Source organism: Acanthopagrus latus, chromosome 8 (genome assembly GCF_904848185.1).
Source record: "Acanthopagrus latus isolate v.2019 chromosome 8, fAcaLat1.1, whole genome shotgun sequence".
In the NCBI taxonomy this organism is placed as follows: domain Eukaryota; kingdom Metazoa; phylum Chordata; class Actinopteri; order Spariformes; family Sparidae; genus Acanthopagrus; species Acanthopagrus latus.
Window position 1 is genome coordinate 10,572,569 of NC_051046.1, and position 21,031 is coordinate 10,593,599.

At 43.9% G+C, this 21,031-nt stretch overlaps 1 protein-coding gene across 1 annotated transcript; it reads left to right on the forward strand.

The window, feature by feature from the left end:
* The first annotated feature begins 1,283 nt into the window (after positions 1–1,283).
* On the forward strand, positions 1,284–20,996 carry LOC119024152 (transient receptor potential cation channel subfamily M member 1). Its single transcript, XM_037106650.1, has 27 exons — positions 1,284–1,558; positions 8,719–8,795; positions 9,496–9,691; positions 9,796–10,009; positions 10,310–10,434; positions 10,512–10,683; positions 11,014–11,188; positions 11,614–11,737; positions 13,333–13,405; positions 13,529–13,629; positions 14,797–14,973; positions 15,074–15,208; positions 15,316–15,366; positions 15,494–15,634; positions 15,734–15,763; positions 15,853–16,145; positions 16,292–16,520; positions 16,653–16,784; positions 16,895–17,026; positions 17,117–17,245; positions 17,337–17,588; positions 17,714–17,888; positions 18,544–18,564; positions 18,653–18,797; positions 18,887–19,092; positions 19,290–19,422; positions 19,513–20,996. Exons 1-27 carry the CDS (start codon positions 1,487–1,489, stop codon positions 20,867–20,869), a joined length of 5,067 nt encoding a protein of 1,688 aa, XP_036962545.1. The 5' UTR covers positions 1,284–1,486; the 3' UTR covers positions 20,870–20,996.
* The last annotated feature ends 35 nt before the right edge of the window (positions 20,997–21,031 follow it).

Here is a 21,031-nt window from a genome sequence, read left to right on the forward strand (position 1 = left end):
TTCTATTGTAAAGCAAATGTCTGTTGATCAGGCTGCCTCCTCCTCCTCCTCCTCGTTCCATGATAAATTTCAATATCACTCTGTGGAAATGTTGGTTTTTGCCATAATTTGACCCCCAAGGTCAACTTCAGACACTCATGTGAGTTTCCTGTTGCAACCATTCCACCCAGGATCCAGCAGAGGGAGTAGCTGCATATGTAATTTGTCTGTCTAAACTGGACTAAACCCCCTCGATCAGTTTCATTCAAAGACAGAGCCCTACACACAAGCGCACACCTTGCTGCTCTCATGCACGCAGCATCCTGTCACAGACCTGCTACGAGGCGACAGGTAGTTCAGATCCTCAGGCTGAGACGCTGAGGCCCCTTTTTTTTAAACATCGTGTTCCCTGTGCAGCCAAAAAATCAGCAGCAAATAATGAGTCATAATGGCATTGTGTAACAGGCTCCACTTGTTTCTGGAAGTGATAAATTCAGCATTAAAGTAGCACAGTTCATCGCCGCTAATGTTCTTTTTTTTTTTTTTCACCATTCCGAGCTCTGCTAATGAACAGCGCAAATATTTGCTCAGGGTAGACCAAGAGCAGCGTGGTATTAAGCCTTAATAGTTTCACTTCCCATCATTTTTGTTGGCGTTATATAACAGGTCAACCCCTTTAACAATACTTAACATCCAGCTGCTCTGAATCTGTGTTGCCAGACTACTTTGTGTGGAAACAAAACTGCATTTAAAATGTTCCCCTCAAATGGAAACGAGAGATTAAAAAACCTCACCGCGCATTTAATTCTTCTTCATTCTAATGGTTAACAAAATTACAGAAACCACAGGACAATGGGGGATTTTTTTCATCCCTCCTATTGAAGATCAGAGTTCAGTCTGCATGATGGTAGGCAGGTGTGCAGGTTTGCCTTCTGCACCACACTCTGTGTGTGCGCATGCCTTTGTGTTTGCACCTTGTCTCCAGACACACTGAGCCTCATCTGGTGGGACAACCTTTGGCTGCCCGCCGGCTAACTTTAGCCTCACAGCTTGCATGGTTTCTCTAAGCCTTTTTTGGGGTTGTGGTGTGCCAAAGTAGATTTACCTTCAATAACCATTTATTAAATCTCTATCCATTAGACCCTGAGGCTTCGTAAGAGCTGGCTGCATTAAGCCTGATTATGGGATGCCCGGCAGAGGAAAAGGGTCTATGTGTCAAGTGTGTCATCGAGTGATTTATATCCCTGGCTGGGATCTCTGTCTTGTCAGTCGGGAGTAAGCTGCAGAGAGGAGAGAGACGCACTGTAACCTGCAATGATGTGAACCTTTGATCATTTTTTTTTGTCAGTATGAGTCAAGAGGTTGCCGTCATGCCTCGGTTCTGTAGTGGGTATCTGGGGGTTTCTGTCTGTTTCTAATGCTGACGCTGCTGCTGATCCCTGACCTGTCGCCAGTCGCTGAGGATCCCTTTTTAAGTCAGTTTTGACTTAAACTCTGAGTCTTCAACATGGACCCCAAGGGCCCGAGTAGCACCTTTAAACGTTCCTCCCTGAAACGTACCACATCCGGCTCGCAGAAGGTAAGATGAAGCCTATTCGGGGCACATTCAACAGGTGACTCTACACTGAGACAGCTCCAACTTCTTTTCACGTCTCATCTTGAGGGGGAAAACCCAGAGGAAAATTTTACTGCTCAAAGCTTGGTCTCTTTGATCTCTTTTCCAATTTTTGTTTTCTCTGGGAATGTTTCACGATGTTTTATTGTGTCTCCTTACTCTGAAATGTAGCTGTGGCATTAATTTTGAAGGTAAATGTTTGATGTTGCTTTATAAATGACAAACAACTGCACTTTATCTTACCTTTTTCAATGGTTTTTCACTTTTTTGCATCCCAAGACCATATGACTGCTCAATGAATACTCAGTGTCACATGGGGCCGTCGCTATGGGCTGCACAGACTCTACATTAGTTTCCAACCAATCGCTTCACAGCCTCTTTGTGCTGCATAATAACACGAACCATTCAAGACTGCCGGTCATATGTTGGTATGCACATGGTCTGCAGATTTACCACTAAGTGGTGTTTGAAGCTGAGCAGGCTCCACTCGCTCCAGTACTACGCTTTAATCCCTCATAATGGCCCAGTATGCACGACCACAGCCATGACCGATTAAGCACTTTTATATCTTACTAAGTCTACTTTCATGTGATTAACACACTCCTGTTAACGTGTCCTTGAAAGCATGAAAGATGCTTTACATATATATTATATATATATATATCTATATATATATATATATATATATATATATATATATATATATATATATATATATATATATATATATATATATATATATATATATATATATATATTTATTATATACACGCCAGCTTCTGCTCCCAATCCAACAAGCAGTGCGTGTTGGGATGAACTAACTCGGTTTGTGCTGCTTTTGTGGACTCATGCAATCGCAGAAGAGCTGTGATACATCTGAGGACAAAAAACAAAACCAGGTTACTTGAATTGTTTTAAAATAGAAAGGATAAGTAGACCTAAACAATTCAAAATTCATTTAGTTTCCAGAAAAGGATAAATATGGAAGATAAAGGGCGACATAAAGCATTTAAAGTTGAACATCTTACTGCCCATGTCCATAATCAACATCAACATGTTCCAGCTAACATGCAGTTTCTAAAAATACCGATGTGGCTAAATCCGCCAGACTCCTGCTGTACATTTCAACAGTATATCTGACACCGACTGACATCATTAAAAAGACTTGAGTAATGGGTTTCTATAAATTACAGTGAGCATTATTTGGCGAGATTAATATTCTACAGATAATCCACGGTCTTTTTATGTACGAGGTTTTACTCTGTAAAGCAATCACCAATGTGGTGGCTCCCAGCTGAACGCCGCTGGACTTTTAATGAGATCGGATATGTTTCTAAATATAAACTCATTGGTCGCACTGACAAGACTGCTGAGAGATAGCATTGACCATTTCCACCCCCCTTCTGATCATGCATTTTTGTAATAGTCTTTAATCGTGGATTAATCCACCTTTCTTTTTCAACTGGCAGGCGCATACTCAATCATTTACAGTGGGTCAGTATATGCAGGAGAATCTATTTTTAGTCTATGGCATCGTGAATCAGAAAATGGAGTGAAGGCTCTTTGAACACGCGCTTGGATGGATGACACTTGATTAGAAATGAGGGTAAAAGTCGTGCCACCGGGAGCCTCAAAACAGAGAGCACATTCAGCTGAACGCGGTCATATGATATTACCTTGCTGCCATAAATGAACTGAGTGGAGATTTGTGCCGTTCTGTCTTCAGATAGCAATGTTCGCCGGCAGATAAGATAAACTTGTAGCTCCTTTACTGAGATTTTTAGAGGGAAAGAAAAGCATCTGACAAGTTCACGCTCGGACCCCTTTAACCATGTAAAAACTGCAAAGGTGACAAAAATCAATTCAAATGTGATTAACAAGTCCAACACTCTTCTCTCCAGAGCTTGCAAGATCATATGACCGGCGTGATGTAAGCATCAGCCTCCAGGTCAGGTGAGGGCCAAGAATCTGCAAAAAAAAAAAAAAAAAAAAAGCTTTAAGGCTCAGGTCAGGATTGAGCACTAATGTGTGTAGAAGGGTCACAGGCCCGGTTACAGCACCATGTGAAAAATAAAAGTTAAGCAAGCAATCTTCAAATGTGGCAGCATTCTGGAATAAAAGTTTATCAGGTTTCTCTTGACTTGTTTGGTTGTCGAGCCTTCAATCAGTTGGACACTGGAGGAAAACTGGTTAGCAGATTTAATTCTGCTTTCACGCCCCATAAAGTGACACGTCAAAACAGGGAGAAACATTTACCACTGAGTGACTGATACCATGAGTTGACACTCTATGTTGCAGAATTGTAGGAGTAATAAGATCATATCTGTTAGAACAGAGTGTTACAGCCGCGGCACTAGTTGTATCTAAATATAACATGGCACATAATCAGTGATGTACATTCACCAAAGTACTGTAGTTAAGTAGAATTTGAGGTTTTTGTACTTTACTTGAGTATTTTCTGCTACTTCATACCTCTACTCCACTATATTTATTTGACGACCTTAGTTACTTTGCAGATTACATCCTGCACCAGAGCAAAAGGATCACACGTTTAAATCAATTTTATTTGGTACCTGATAAACCCTGGAGCCGATAGTTGTCCAGGCCGATAACCAGACAACCCGTAGGACCACTACTTCTGATACTCATTACCCAAATAATAAAATGCTGTTAAATAGTCATAATTTGCTGTAAATTAACAGTTAATGTGGTTGGTGAAGCATTAAAATAGATTTAAAACTTTAATTTATCAGCATAAAGTCCAGTCACTATATCGCACTGATGATAGTCGGTTAACACTTCTTGTTGTTATCCCTTCTCACGGGTGGACAAGACTTTTAAAAGGCTTTAAAGTTATTGTTAGTTATTTAACGAAGGCACGATCTTTGTTCTGATGCCCTGATGTGATCTCAAATGTAAGTTTTGTCTCCTTTTTCACTCAGACTTTCCTTTAGGGTGAAGCACAGACAAACAGCAGCTTTAAAAACATGTCTTATGACTCCCCTCCACTCTCGGGGATAATCAGTGACATGTTGGCCTCATGTGATTGCTAACTGGATTTTCAAACCCGGGCAGACAATGAGTGCATTTACAGACAGCACCGAGGGGAAAACAGTTAGCCTCACAGTTGATGCAAATTTGCCTATCCAGAGCCTGTGAGCGTGTCACTTTGTCAAAATATCTCTTCACCCCTCCAGTGAAAATGTGTAAAAGGCCGCTTTTTATTCGGTCCACGTGGGATCGACCATGAGTCTGGATGTTTCTTTTTTCCTTTTTTTCTTTTTTTTTAGACAGTAAAAAGGGGGTCTACGTGGGTTTCCTTCCTGTCACACTGCATCAGGCTCTGAGCGTGTTGCCATTCACTACCAAAAGCTGAGCAATTAGTTGCTTTTATCTTCAACCCTGGTGACATCACATTCCATTAGGACCCCCAAATCCTTTCTGATCCATCTCACTCGTGCTGATGAGGCTTTTGTTGTGTGAAGCCCGTCGTTACCACAAAGCGACATAAAAATTGCGAACACGGTTCTTTTCCAAAGCCACCTGAGGCCGGTTGGGTTTGAGTCTGATGAAAAATGCACAAAAGTAACAGCTGTGGCTTCACCTTTCTCCTTGTGACTGTGGAGATGAATACTCTGTGTAATTGTAGCAGCACTGAAGCAAATTTGCTGTGATCTGGTTGCTCGCTGAGCTGCGGGTCAGGAGACCAGGGCCATGTGATGCCGGTGCAAAAAGTCACGGATGTATGGCACCCCGTGTCTCGACTCAAAAACTTTATCTGCTGCATTGTGAAAGTGGTAAAAAAAAACAAAAATTAAACTCAGGATGGAAACAAGTAAAACCAGAGTACTCTACTGTGTTACAGTGTCCTCAAATAGCTAGAATTTGATGCATCACTGCATCAAAACAACTTATATAAAAAAAGAGGTCATAAATATCTTTTCTACCTTTCTGTGTCCTCTTCGGCAATCAGGCAACTATTTCTTTCTCGCACAATTCCCTTTTGTTTCGAGCGACCTTTTTTCTCAGAAAATTCTGCACAATGGAATGAATGTGGCTTATTGTTCCGAGGCTTGTCTTAAGTCTCGTTAATTTGCTTGGTGTGACACAATCGGATCCTGCAAATATCTAATTCCTCAAGCCCTTTCCCCACCCCCACCCCCCTCTGCTGTCGAGCGCTCAGGGGCAGCTCTCTTAACAAGGCAGCTGGTTTTTGCCGACTGGATTTGGGTTTTAATTGCTGTGGTTAATGAGTTTAAGTACGCTGAAATAACTGCGTCATATTCACCAAAACCCCTTCTGGAAATGCACTTTGTTTACTTGGGCTATAATTAACAGCGGCCCACGTGCATTTTTTTTTTGTTGTTGTTGTTGTTGGACCAGAGCAGGACCAAAAGGGGGGAAGTCGGGGGGGATGTTAGCCTCTTCTCTCTCTCCTGTCTTTCTGAGTCGTCAACCACCAACCTCTCCCCTTGTCTTTATCACTGTGAGTTACAGTCAGGCTCAAACTGCTCATTTCAACCATAAAAGGAGCGCTTATCATACCATTTCACATGAGGAAGGTTTTAAATGGATGTCTGCAACTTTGTGCTTGTTAACTCCATCTCAGCGTTCTACTTCAGCTAATGCCTCCCCCCTAGCTATTTAAGCATGCACCTAAAAACCCCTCAATGGCAATAAAGCTCAACGTGTACAATAAACAGGATTAATTTAAACAAATCTAAATAGGTCCGATTTGAATTTTCCCAAATGAAGCAGAAGCCTGCTGGATCTATTTTTAGGCTACAAGTTTACAGCCAGTTAGCTAAACGTGTAACATCCATTCTCAGCCTGCTGGGAGGCTGTTTGTTGCACTAAATGGCAAGGTATCTTTTATAAATGCAAATCCACTAAAAACATGAGCAAAACGGATAAGGCAAAGACCAAGAGAATATTGAATAGCTGGTGAGCTGGGTTTTTGTTTTTTTCTTTTTTCTCTCCCTCCACAAAAACATGGTGGGTGGAAATAGAGATTAACTGCAATTAGCATTGACTGACCTTGCCCCCAACTGGAGACCAGTCATGTCTTAACAAGGCGCCTTCCAAAAGAATGCCTGCATCCAATTCTCTCAATTATGCAAATTGGGTTGAAATCAAAGTAGTTGGAGGGGGTGAAAATTTGTTCTAATGAAAAGTCGGGGAGCTTCTGAAACGAGACCGCAGTGCTTTTAGGTTAGCCAGCGTGCTCCTCGACGCAGGCTAAGATCTTCCACACTGTGAAGTGAACACAAAGAAAGGAGTTTTCAACAAATTGGGGAGATTAGGGGCCGGTTATCAAAGTAGATTTATTGTGCCTTGTTCAAGCGAAGGATGAAAATACCCTGTGGGCATGGAGAAGGGGTCATGGGACTCCCAAAAGGATTACCTTGAACTGGAGTCATGAGACTTGGGCGAACAAAGACCCTGCTCACATGCTCATCATATTAACTGGCCCTCATAAAGTGAAGAAGTTTCATGTCCTGTGGGATTCAATGAGAGCACTCGACTGGGAGTGCAGCAGCAGCAGGAGCAGCAGCAGCAGCAGGGCTCTGCTGAAGGAGCAGCAGACTGGAGGCTTTTCTACACTCCACTCTTTATCTCCAGCAGCACTGGAGGTAGAAGGAGCCTGCAGCTCGGACAGAAGACCGTGAGTAAGTGTACCTACGAACTGCAAACTCTTTCTCAAACTTAATTTCATCTTTTTGCTACAGAATTTGTGCGACACTGCAGAGCGGCGAGAGATAGACAAGCGGATTCAAGAAGCGGTGAATGTGAACAGGCAGCGCTGTTCGAGCTCTGCAGCGCTTAATGACGCGTGATAACACTGAGATGGAAAAACTGCTGAGACAAGACAGGCAGCAACACCCGCACGGCGCCTGGGACGTTTTTTGAAGATACAACAGGGCGATTGCATTTGAGCAAAAACCTACCTAAAGTCAAAAGTATTTGTCGATTACATTGGCTTTTACTAGTCGCACTGCTTCCATCCAAAAAATCAGGTTAACATTTTAGTGGGAAAATACAAAAGATGCAAACGCAAATGCACAAATCTGCTGTATTCAATGATTTTAGCATTACTTTGTGATTTTATCTGCCTAAAGCGAGTCATCATCAGATAACTGCTTCGGAGACAAAATGAGATGACTCTTAATTAATCTGACGGAGGGGGAGAAAGTAGGAGATGCAGAGAAAAGAGGTTCAATTTTTATTTAGGGGAAGGAAGAGGATCGTGGATTCAAAAGAGAACAATTCATTTATTACAAAATAGAATGTGTAACTCGAAAAACAGAAAATATGCATATGTGTTAGACTTTCTGCAAAGAGCACAGCATCTACAAAGTTGTCAACAAATGATCTATGCTGTCATCAATACTAATATGACAACAATATCTCCGAAAGTATGGGGTTTCCCAGCTGCCTGAGGCCTTTTGTGTCAATAAAGAGTGAGAACAGTCAGAGCACTGTGTTAAAGAAACTTGTGATCACTGCTCACAAGACCAGGATTTATCTACGGTCGTTCATGTATAATCATGTGAATATCGGAAAGATTTCTTGTCAGTAAACTTCCGGGTGTTTTTCTTGGAAAGATTTGCTTCCAATGCTTTAGTTTTAATTGGGTCTCTGTCGTCAACAATGGCTCTCAGAGAAAAAAAAACCCTTTCCTTTGTATTTGAAGGTCATCTTTTTTGCTCAGCACTGGAAAAACATCAAACAGCAATCAGAGCTGGATCTGACAGAGTGTGTGGGCATCGTACTTTTTTTTTTTTTTCACTGGCTACTTATCAAGAGCTCCGGCATAATAGGGAAAGTTATTCTTACTCCGGGACATCAACTGTGTCTCTAATAACCTCAGGAGTTACAGAACAAGCTCAGCCTCACTGTATGAGCTGCTTTTTTCTGTCGACACTCGATATAAACTGTATTTGGACTTTTATTTATAGGATGCAAACGGTCTTCATCTTTTAGCCAGGATCACCACTAAGAGGATTTTGATAGTGAAACTTAAATTTAGATATCAGCAAAGATGATCCCCCTGTGACTGGGGTATAACACCGTGTGAGCTAACCCTTCTTTTTCTATCGCTCTCTTTATTTTTGTTGTTACAGGCGCAAAAAGCTTGGATTGAGAGGAACTTTTTCAAAAGAGAATGTATTCACATATTTCCCACCAAGGACCCGACCAGGTAATTGCTTCAAATGACCTTTTAAAATGTGTTTTTTTTTTTTGTTTTGTTTTGTTTTAGCAGCATCTGTAACTTTATTGCTTATTATGACAGTTTGCGTGCAGCTCTGGAATCCAAAACTTTGTATCCAGTTTAGTTTCATTGCGGTACTCAAAAAACGATTTGTTGATGACGATGAATGCTTTCCAAGTCTCGAAACTCGTGATAGTGTTCATAACCAAATTAAAGTATGAACAAGGCTGCCATTCATCTCCATATTCACTGTGAGCAATGTTTTTAAATAGATCGAGTCGGTCATTAATTTACTAAATCATGACACCTACGACTACAGATTATCAGACATTTATCAGGATGAAAGCAGATTTTTTTCAGAGTGTACTGAAGGACAGGGTTACTATCCTGGGCGGCGAGTACAGGCTGAGAGCAGCCAGGCAGCGCGGGCCTTTGTTCATCGAGGCACCCCTTTCCCAGAAATGGGCACAGTCATGGAAGAGTGTGCTCGATTTGTGTTTCGAGGAAAAAAAAAACCCAAAAAAAACCACAAGCTTCATGAGCAGACTAAACAACAATCCACCCTGACTTGGCTCACACTCGCCCGCTATTCATGGTTCATACGCTGGATAGTATAGCTCAGGGATTCCCGTGAATGATCAACACCGACGTGTTAACTCATGTGGTGCTTCTTCTGTGCTCCATCTAGATGTGCCTGTGGTCAGCTGACAACGCAGCACGTGGCCATCCCTCCTGGTGCCAACTCGCTAGAGGAGGCACACCAGTTGGTGCAGATCGACACCCCAAAGGATAAATGGAGCGTGATCAAGCACACCAGGACCTACCCGACCGACTCCTTTGGCCTGATTGAATTCCAGGGTGGAGGGTTCATCAACAAGGCCATGGTGAGTCCCAATTACGTGGCCGGTCAGCGATTACAACAGCATGAGGGAGGAGGGTGGACACATTTGGTCAAACTTTGTCGTAATACTGTTCTTTTCTCTGCTAGTATATCCGAGTCTCGTACGACACCAAGCCGGACAACCTCCTGCATTTAATGGTGAAGGACTGGCAGTTGGAGCTGCCCACCTTGCTCATCTCCGTACACGGAGGCCTCCAGAACTTCGACCTGCAGCCAAAACTCAAGCAAGTGTTCGGCAAAGGCCTGATCAAAGCCGCCGTCACCACTGGAGCTTGGATCTTCACGGGCGGAGTCAACACGGGTAAGGACGCTGCCAGTTCAGGATTTTTAATGCTCACTTAACAAATAACAGTTTGTGACATTAGAAGATTACCTTTGTTCTAAATTGTCATTACATAACACCTATTCTGCAATTTCCTGGGGGAGATTTGACCGAACCCATTGTCACAGGTTTAAGCACTGTAATTAAAGCTTTTGCGGGGTAAATTCATCACAAATGACAATCTGTGTGGATTTTGCGTGCAGTTACCACACTGTGTCCCATCATGCGGCCCCTATTAGGCAGCTGAAAGACTCATTCCTCATGCTCTTTACACTATAGGGGTGATCCGTCATGTCGGGGATGCCTTAAAGGAACATTCCTCCAAGTCACGAGGGAAGGTGTGCGCGATAGGAATCGCTCCCTGGGGGATCCTGGAAAACAAAGAGGACCTCATCGGAAAAGATGTGAGAAACACTTGCAGCTGCAGCTTGCTGACATTTCCTCTTGAACATATTCAACTCATTACTTCTTCTTTTCCCAGGTAAACAGACCCTATCAGACAATGGCGAACCCTCTGAGCAAGCTGGCTGTGCTCAACAACAGCCACTCGCACTTCATCCTGACCGACAACGGCACCTGCGGCAAGTACGGCTCCGAGGTCAAACTCCGTCGGCTGCTGGAGAAGCACATCTCCCTGCAGAAGATCAACACTCGTAAGTGACACAGCGCGCCACGCGCGCTCCAGAACACATTTCATCCTTCACGGTGTTTGTGTGTGTGTGTGTGAATGAGCCAGAGTCTTGCTGGACATGTGGATGGAGAGCTCCTCTGTGACCTGTGGGCTTCCCTTTGTCATCCTATGCCTGGAGCTCGGATAAGGCAGGGACAGCAAAGGGATGCTCAGCTGTCACCACTGACGTCACCTCCTTCCCTCCTCTGGTTTGACTGTTCATGCATCTCCTCGATGTGTTCCGCTTTGACATCTAAATCCTAAAGTTCGTCTACTGTGAGGTGACACTATTTTTTTCGCTGGTGTGTTCCAGGATTGGGTCAGGGGGTCCCTCTAGTGTGTCTCATAGTGGAGGGAGGTCCTAACGTGATCTCCATCGCACTGGAGAGTCTGAGAGATGAGCCTCCGATCCCCGTGGTGGTGTGCGACGGCAGTGGCAGAGCTTCTGACATCATTTCCTTTGCGCACAAGTTCTCAGAGGATGGAGGGTGAGATTTTAGATGATTTCTGCACCCAAATGCGGCCTCAAAAAAGACAGGACAGGAAATAGAAAGGGAAACAGAACAGGAACACACAAGGAGCAGGGAACAGATACTGGAGACACAGGATGACAACAGACGAAACCAACAAAAAGTGAGGGGCCAACACAGGCTTAAATGCAAACCCAACTAACAAGGCTGAAGCGAGACAGGTATGGGGAGGAGCACAGGAACACAGATGGGCACAGAACACTAGGAGCGCAGGTGAGCAGGAAATAGGAAGTGACAAGAAGACAGGAGGAAATAATTACTAAATAAAACAGGAAATCAACAAACCAAAAACCAAAACCACGACAGTTTCTCCTCTGCTGTGTTTGGCTAGTACTCCTCTGGCAAAAAGCTGAAACGTTCTCTGCTTCCTCCTCCTCCTCCAGCCTGGTTAACGATGATGTCAGAGAGCAGCTTCTGGTGACCATTCAGAAGACTTTCAACTACAGCAAAAGCCAGTCGCAGCAGATCCTGCTCATGGTTATGGAGTGCATGAAGAAGAGGGAGCTGGTGAGTAGAAGAATAAAGGTGGAGCTCCACGCTGTTTAACCTGTACTTGTCTGTGTCGATGAATAAATATTTTCTGACTTCTGAAACATCTGGTCTCCATCGTCATTCATCCATTCCACTCATCTGTGTGTTTTCCATTAACATATTGAATAAACGTAATCCCCACGACGTGCTTGTCTCATTTTCTCCTCCTTGTTGTGGTCATGTCATGTAATCTGGGGCATTCGCCGCTTGACCGTGGCTCATCGTCAACCCTCACGTATAAGCACACGGCCGTAAAGTGGTGTCAGGAGTGTTGAACTGTTAACTTTAATGTAAATAATGCAGCTCGCCCCTCTATAAAGAAGCGTCTTCCCAGATAGCAGATTAATCCCCCCGAGCTGAGAGTGTTTCTCCAAAGTGTTTGCCCGGAGACTTTGGGTGCATGAAGAGCGGCAGCATTTGTGCATCCTCTGGGCAGCTTTCCATAAGTGACGTGATTAGTAGTTTGTAATACCCAACGCATATAATCTCCAGACTCCATACATTTGGGTGGGAAAGATCAGCGACCACTACCACCTGCTTAGCAGAGGCTCTCACTTCATCCATTCACAGTAAGCATGTAGCACACAGATGGAGGAGAGCATCCATCTCCCTAATCCTCCAGGCCAGGTCCCTCTTCCTCTCTCTGTCGGCCTGTAGTAGAGTGCTATCGCCCCACCAGCGTCTCTGCATCCTCTATCCCCCAGCTGTATTAGACCGCTTAATGCGCCAACACACTCAGATAAGCAACTTAAACAGCTTTTTTAAAGATCATACCGCTGCAGGCCTTTTTTTTTTTTTTTAAACGTACCATTTACTTTTCACTGATACCCGACCCAGACATTGTGGCAGAACCACAAGTTGTTTGAGCACTTTATACGCGACTAAGAGGCCACACTATTGCCCACTATTAATCCAAAGTGCCATGACTAACCTACAGGTGAATGAGGGTCATAGTCTAGTCCCCACATAATCCTCTCATCCTAAGTGCATCCCATGTGAACAGCTGGGTTAGATACATAAAAACACTCATTTGGAGACAGAAATTTGCTGTGATGTAACACCAGGAAGCAACATTTAACCGAATTAGGAGCTCAGCAATCTGGAAAAAAAACTCCCTTTTCGTGAAAAATAAAAAAAGTACACAACCCACCCTACAAACATCTGAAAGCGTGATACAAAGTCTTTCCGGAGTTTCTCATTATCAACGCATCAGGAGACCAGCTCTGGCGTCGCGCCATTCAATCATGCCAACCTAATCCCATTTATCATGGCTGCACATGTGATGGTCCGGTCAGCGTAATTTCATTGGACATAGCTCGAGTTTCAAACAAGGAGAGCTCTATCACGCCGTCTGACGAGTAAATTAGCTGTTTGTGCTGGATGGGTCCAGCCGGAGAGAGACAACACTGCATGTTTACAGCCGCTGTGAGAAGTGGGAACATTTTCCTGACGCCAGTTCACTCCCTCATTCAATCACGCATCATTGTGTGCTTTGTTTTTAACCGATTTAACCATCGAAGTATGACGCCTGCATTCGCCTCTTCTCTTTCCGTTTCTTTGCCCACATGTAGATCACGGTTTTTCGAATGGGCTCAGAAGGACAACAAGATATTGAAATGGCCATTCTCACTGCCTTGTTAAAAGGTATTATCTCAGTCAGTGTGTGTGTGCCATTTCTTCACAGCAATAGTTTTCACCTCATGTTCTTCACGCCACCTACTCTCCTTTTCTTTTTCTTTCTGTGCACTTCTGTTTCTTTTGCATCAGGAACAAATGCGGCAGCAGCCGACCAGCTCAGTTTGGCTCTGGCCTGGAACAGGGTGGATATTGCTCGCAATCACATATTTGTGTACGGACACAATTTACCAGTGAGTGGTGATCCCGTCTTACTAGTGTAAACTGATCGTTCCACAGGAGTGCAGTAAATTGGTGAGGATGCACAATTTAGGAAATGCCTAAAATCTCCCTCCACTTATTTCACGTGGATGTTCTTCACTGTGTGGAATCACGTTTGGGCAGTTGACTTTGACACTTCGGCTGTTGAAGGAGAGAAAGTTTCTCTGGCGCTCACTTTTAATCAGATTTAAGGACGTAATCTGGCAACCAACTGGCCCGCGGCAGTCATTTTCCTCTGACATCACACTGACATCGGGAAGCTCAAATGCTGTTTCCCAGGTTGTAAGTCCTACAAACGCGGGAAATCTGACAAATCGTTATCATCTCCCAGCTTCCTGATTGATAAGCAACTGAAAGACGGAGAGTGAAAACCATAAAATCATAAAACATTATATCTGATAATCCGTAACGCTGGCATTCATCCACCTCTGTTGTGCTTGATACCATTACATGATAGGATAGGAAACGCACAACATTTATTCTTAAATATCAACACACATGCTGGACACAGTCATTTAAACCTGGAAGTGAAACACACTGGTTACACTAGCGAGAAAGTGGTTCAATGCTAATGTTAGCTAGTGGGTACCAAATATGTTGCTTGCAGATTTTCAGGAAGCAGTACCTGAAACACAGCAGCACAACCTCATCCCAGCCTGCAAGCTTCTTGACGTCAGAGGAAAATGGCCACCGTGTGAATGTGGTCTGTTGAGATTCAATATGCAATTTACATGTGGAAACGTAGAGTCTCCAGCTCACATTCTGCAAGAAGGACCTTTCAGTGAAGAGTGGGGCATCGGGTCGAGTAGATGCACTTTTCAAAACAAAAGATTCTTGAATGATTCTTGATAAGAGGGGGACGTAGCAGCTTTTAGAGTTCAAACGAGGCATCTGAGTTTGTACGATGTGCTAAAAATCGTACTGCAAAGTAATGGTTGGGCTCCAATTAAATGTGCAGCCCTTTCAGACGCTATATTACTCTTAATATTTTGAAGGGAGGACAGAAATATTGTCTGTGTCTGAACTCACAAAAATGCCAAATATTCAAAGCAGTCAAATACTGTTGATAGCAGAGAAGAGACTGATACGTTGATGCCTGAGCAAAGAAGAGATACAGCTTCGTCTATTTTCCTCATTAGCCTGCCGGTGCCATCGCCAACACTGCAGCCTCGGGAGCTCCGGCCCAGGAGAAGCAAAAGAGTCCTGCCAGCGCTCCTCGCAGCAAAACCCGGGGGAAGAAAGGGAAGGGGAAGGGAAAGGCAAAGCCTGAACCTCCAGAGGAAACAGACCCACGGAAGCTGGAGATGATTCGCTGGGTAAGAGCAGAGTTTCAGACAAAGAGTCTCTCCCTTTATTGTAAAAGACAAGACTATAATAATGGCTGTGATGTGTAAATAATAATTCACTGTCTCTCAGGTGAACTCTCTGGAGCAGGCCATGATGGATGCTCTGGTGCTGGACAGAGTGGACTTTGTTAAGCTGCTCCTTGAGAATGGGGTCAATATTCACCACTTCCTCACCATTCCCAGACTGGAGGAGTTATACAACACGGTGGGCCTGACACACATTCTGAATTTCTCAAAATACAGAACTGACAAATAGGTAGAAAGGGTTGACACTTATTTCTTATCCTCCCACATTTTCTTCTCTTTTCTCAGAAACTTGGCCCTGCTAACTCACTGAACGCTGTGGTTCGGGACGTCAAGAAGGTGAAAAAAAAAACCATATCGAACAAACAAACAACAAATCGAAAAGATTTAGCCGCATAATATATAATCTTTCAGACCGTTTCAGGTTATGTACTTGCTATATCATATTTCTCTGGTGATTCTGCAGGGAAACCTTCCTCCAGATTATCAGATCACCTTGATTGATATTGGTCTGGTGCTGGAGTGCTTCATGGGTGGAGCTTACAGGAGCAATTACACCAGGAAGGCTTTCCGGAACCTTTACAATAATTTGTACGGACTAAAAAGGGTACGCATGGGTGGAATAAAATAATTGATGATGGCCTGTTCATCATATTAAGTAACATTCAATATTAATAAATGATCATGTTTTGTTCTGTTCTTGCAGCCAAAGGCTCTGAAGCTCCTGGGAATGGAGGTGGGGTATCCTTTCCATAACAGAATGCCATCAAGTTACAATACAACCCACATGCAACAGAATATTCAATCATTTTTTTTTTCATTTAGGATGATGAACCCAGGCAAAAAGGCAAGAAAAAGGCAAAAAAGAAGAAAGAGGAAGAGGTGGAGATTGACGTGGATGACCCCGAGGTCTGTCGATTCAAGTTCCCCTTCCACGAGCTAATGCTGTGGGCAGTGTTGATGAAGCGCCAGAAGATGGCGCTGTTCCTCTGGCAGCGCGGAGAGGAGGCCATGGCGAAGGCCCTGGTGGCCTGCAAGCTGTATAAAGCCATGGCCCACGAGTGCTCAGAGAGTGAACTGGTGGATGACATCTCCCAAGATCTGGAGAACAACTCCAAGTCAGTACCTGTAACATGTGTCATACAGGCCTCGCTTCTCTTGCTTCTGTTTTATGTTTTTTGGTTTTTTTTTTAAAAAATTGACGTATAACTCATTTAACAAGTGCTGTATAATAAATATTGTCACTGTCGCCTCTCTTTCACAGAGAATTTGGCCAGCTGGCCTACGAGCTGTTGGACCAGTCGTACAAGCATGATGAACAGGTGGCCATGAAACTCTTAACATACGAGCTGGTCAACTGGAGTAACTCCACCTGCCTGAAGCTGGCTGTTGCTGCTAAGCAACGTGACTTCATCGCTCACACCTGCAGCCAAATGTTGCTCACTGACATGTGGATGGGCAGCTTGAGGATTGGCAAAAATCCTGGCCTCAAGGTTGACTACAAAATGTTTTTCCATTGAGGCATTCATAGAGATATTTAACAATAATAATGAGAGATATCGCTTGCCTTTAATCGTATAAAGACAAATTGACTCTTGGTACTAACTCATCCATTTTTCACCTAGGTTATTCTTGGAATCATTTTCCCTCCTCTGATCCTACTGCTCGATTTCCGTCTCGGAGATGATGCATCCTATCACACACCTGGAGACAAAGAAGAAGGAAAGGACAAGGACGACGATGCAAAATCCAGCAAGGTTGACACTGAATTTGTCTGATTCATTCATTTTACAAGTGCTGTTTACAGTTGCTCTGTCAAGAATGAGAAACAATTTGCTGAAACAGAGCGTGTAATGTTATGCTGCAGGACCCGAACGCTGATGCAACTTCCCGTAAAGGGGACGAAGAGGAGGGCAGCCATAATGTCCGAAAAATCCCCATTGGAAAAAGGTTCTTTGAGTTTTACGATGCGCCATTCACCAAATTCTGGTTCAACACTGTAAGTTTCCTCCACGTAAACAAGATGAATTTCTTACAGACTTAAGAGACGTAGGTGATCTGACATTTCAGTGTTTTCCTCTTTCAACAGATCTGCTATCTGGGCTATCTGATGTTGTACAACTACATAATCCTGGTGAAGATGGAGCGATGGCCGTCTTTACAAGAGTGGACTGTCATTGCATACATACTCACACTTGGTGCTGAAAAAGTCAGACAGGTACAAGCCAATTAAAGAGATCACAATCGGGTCATTATATGTGTGGAAAATATTTCGGGGGACTCTGTGTGACCATTCAACTTGTGTCTAGATTCTGATGTCAGAGCCGGGGAAGCTGAAACAGAAGATAAGTGTGTGGCTGGAGGAGTACTGGAACATCACGGACCTGGCTGCCATTTGCACCTTCCTTCTTGGGCTAATGCTGCGGCTGCAGCATGAACCTTATATGGGCTACGGGAGAGTCATCTACTGTATTGATATCATCTTCTGGTACATCCGCGTATTGGACATCTTTGGTGTGAACAAATACCTGGGGCCCTATGTGATGATGATAGGGAAAATGGTAATTGAGTGTTTCACTCGGACCTGAACAAAAGCCATGTGGAACATCACATGACAAACACCAGACAAATACAGATGAACAGGAGGTCACATTGAGTTCAAATTTATATGTTTCTTGTCTTTTAGATGATAGATATGATGTACTTTGTGGTCATCATGCTGGTGGTGCTGATGAGCTTCGGGGTGGCTCGGCAAGCCATCCTCCACCCCGATGAGGAGCCGACATGGCGCCTGGCCAGAAACATTTTCTACATGCCCTACTGGATGATCTATGGAGAGGTTTTTGCGGACTCGATAGACCGTAAGACTAGAATTCATAGTAAGATTCTGTTTCCTGATCCTGGGCAGATGATCAGTGTTACATTAACTTCTGTCTGAAATTTTGTGATGTTTAGTAATAATACATAACACTGTGACCCCCGTCAATACTTTGTCTCCCTCTGCTGGCACATTTACAATAGATGGTAATTTTTTTTTTTTTTTTAAGAGCAGGATCGGTACTAGTGTCTCATCTCCTCAAACTTGATCATCTGCCTTCCAGTTTCTTTTCTCTGTCTTTTTTCTTCTGTCAGGGTGAAGGCAACAAGGCAGGATTAACATTTATTTTCAGAGGACGTTAATATTCTGTATATTGGCATTGAAAGCTGCATATTGGCTTTCCTCAGTCTTTGAATGGTCCACACTCTTGATTTAGCTGAACCAAGTTCTAACTAATTTGAAAAACAGATTTACCACCAAAATTTGACTTGAGATAAACAATAGATATTAGACACACAAACAATAGACACAGATATTTACTGTTTGAATATTGGCAATTTTTCGTTGACACTTGTCCATGGTTGAACGGACATCAGCTTGACCTTGACAGAAGCATTATATAGAAGAACTGGTTTTGATTGATTTTAACGCTCTCTCCATGTTTCTGCATGACCGCGCTTCTCTGGAATTTCTCCAAGTCTATGCGATGGAAATCAACCGTGAGTAGTCTTCAAGTCAAGAATGTTAATCAAATCAGTTAGCTAAAGATGTCAGAATAAATGTTGCATCTATAACTTCCTCCCACAGCTCCATGTGGTGAACATTTATATGACGAGGACGGGAAGAAACTGCCTCCATGTATCCCTGGCGCCTGGCTCACACCTGCTATAATGGCCTGTTACCTTCTCGTGGCAAACATTCTTCTGGTCAACTTGCTCATTGCAGTGTTCAAGTAAGAATATGCTCCAGTGTATAACACGGGAAACAACTACTATTACAGTGTGTATTGACTGCTCTTGGTCTTGGTTTCCCGTCCCACAGCAACACTTTCTTTGAGGTCAAGTCCATTTCCAACCAGGTGTGGAAGTTCCAGAGATATCAGCTGATCATGACGTTCCATGACCGTCCCATCCTGCCGCCACCGCTCATCATCTTCAGCCACCTCTACATCGTCTTAAACAGGCTGTTTCGGCGTTGTGCCAGGAAGAGGCAAGAGGGGGAGCTGGATGAGAAGGACCGCGGGCTCAGTAAGTCAACTCTAATGATTCAAACAAATATATTTCACATGAGATAAGGACAGAAAGTGATTAAATTTGGTCGAATCCCGGATCAGGCAGCATCAAAATCTTACCCCACTTTAGTACATAGATATACACTGACAGAACACCATTGGTCCTGACAGAAAGACACTGACTGAAATCATGTCATTTTTTGTTTCTCCCAGAGCTTAGGCTGAATCCAGAAGAACTGAAAAGCCTGTATGAGTTTGAAGAACAATGTGTGGAGGAATACTTCCGTGAGAAGGAGGACGAGCAGCAGTCCTCCAGCGATGAACGCATCAAGGTCACATCAGAAAGGTGCACTCTGTTTTTCAAGACTAACTTCAGCATTTCCAAGAATGCTAAGGACAGTTCATACTGACATAAACTTTTTGTTTCTCTTGTCAGAGTTGAGAATATGTCCATGCGTCTGGAGGAGGTAAATGAGAGGGAGAACACTATGAAGGCCTCCCTGCAGACCGTGGATCTGCGCCTGGCCCAACTGGAGGAGATCCACGGACGAATGGCAGTTGCCCTGGAAAAACTTGCAGGGGTAGACAGATTGGAGCTGACCAGAACCTATTCACGAAACTCCTCTGTGTGTGACCCCTCTTCCCTACTTCGCCAGGGTAGTATCAACAGCGCTGATGGTTACAGTCTTTACCGCTTCCACATGGATATGGAGGAGTTTGCATCGAAGCAGAAAGACACCGACGAGGCAACTAAAACTAGTGTCGAAAGACAGAGGAGTCTGCGGCAAGCCTCTAGTGTTTCTACTCTCGCAAAAGAAGGTGGGCAGACCCTAGAGGTTGGTGGTTTGGAGAGATCACGGCCAAGTTCATGTGTTGACATTCTCATATCTCCCTGTGAACCAAAGCCTCTTTCTGCAGCATCAAGTCAAGATCCCCTAAGACAAGGCAGCACAATGCTGCTAAATAGACTACCAGATACAAATAGACTCAGGCCTTCTTCCCCTCCAAAAAGGACTAAATCCTTGAAACACTATCCAGTCGAAGACCAAGCCCCGTGTCCTTTGACAAAGAGGAGGTCGATGAGCACCATCATCGTCAGCCCACCTGATGAACCAGAGAAAGCAGCCGAACCCATACAGAAGGCCGAGCTACCGCAGCAAACCTCCTCTTCCCCAAAGAGGACTAAATCACTAAGATATATCCCACCTGAAAGCCAAAGCCAGACATCTCCTATCACAAAGAAGAGAGCTATGAGCAGCATCCTCTACAACCCAGACGAGGCAGGTGATGATGTGCTGCACCCTCCAGACTACAAGTCAGTGATGGAGCAGGTCACTAAATCACCAAATCAGTGGCCAGCAAACTTGGAGTACCAGGTGCATTCCAGCACTTATGGTCAAATGCCGAAAGTTTCTACAGTCAGAGCTCTTGCCCAGCAGTTTCAAACTGGTGCTCCAACAATGAAAAAAGAGGAGACGCCGATCGATCATGTTTCTTTAGAAAGTAAAGGAGCCATTCCAACAGAAGAACCTGTGGTAGACCAAACAAAGATGAAGGCCAAGAGAAACCTCTCAGACACTACTGACTATCTGACTGTAGCTGACGCAAGGTGCATGCCGTCTCACAGGTCACAGAGCTGGAATGAAACGGAGAGGAAAGCGATGCATGCCATGGGTAGCAGGGATCGGAGAACCTCCAGCAGCGAGAGAGACCTTGTCGACGCCTGCAATGTGGCGGGAGAGGAAAACAAGATGGATGCAGGGAAGAGAGAAGATGGTGCACAAGAAAAATAAATGACAGCCACAAAGAGAGGGGGATCAATGAAGGCAGCAACAGAGGACAGTAATGCAGACAAAGAAGAAGAGGAAGTGAATGCTACCAGTGAGGAAGGGAACTGCGAAACTGTTATTGCCGCTGACTGGAAATCATTACTGACTGGCTTTATGAATCTTTTC

Coding starts and splice junctions, on each gene's coding strand:
- LOC119024152 (XM_037106650.1), top strand. CDS start 1,487: ATGGACCCCAAGGGCCCGAGTAGCACCTTTAAACGTTCCTCCCTGAAA. Junction 15,635..15,733: donor ATTTGTACGGACTAAAAAGG/GTACGCATGGGT, acceptor CTGTTCTTGCAG/CCAAAGGCTCTGAAGCTCCT. Junction 18,565..18,652: donor CTATGCGATGGAAATCAACC/GTGAGTAGTCTT, acceptor TTCCTCCCACAG/CTCCATGTGGTGAACATTTA.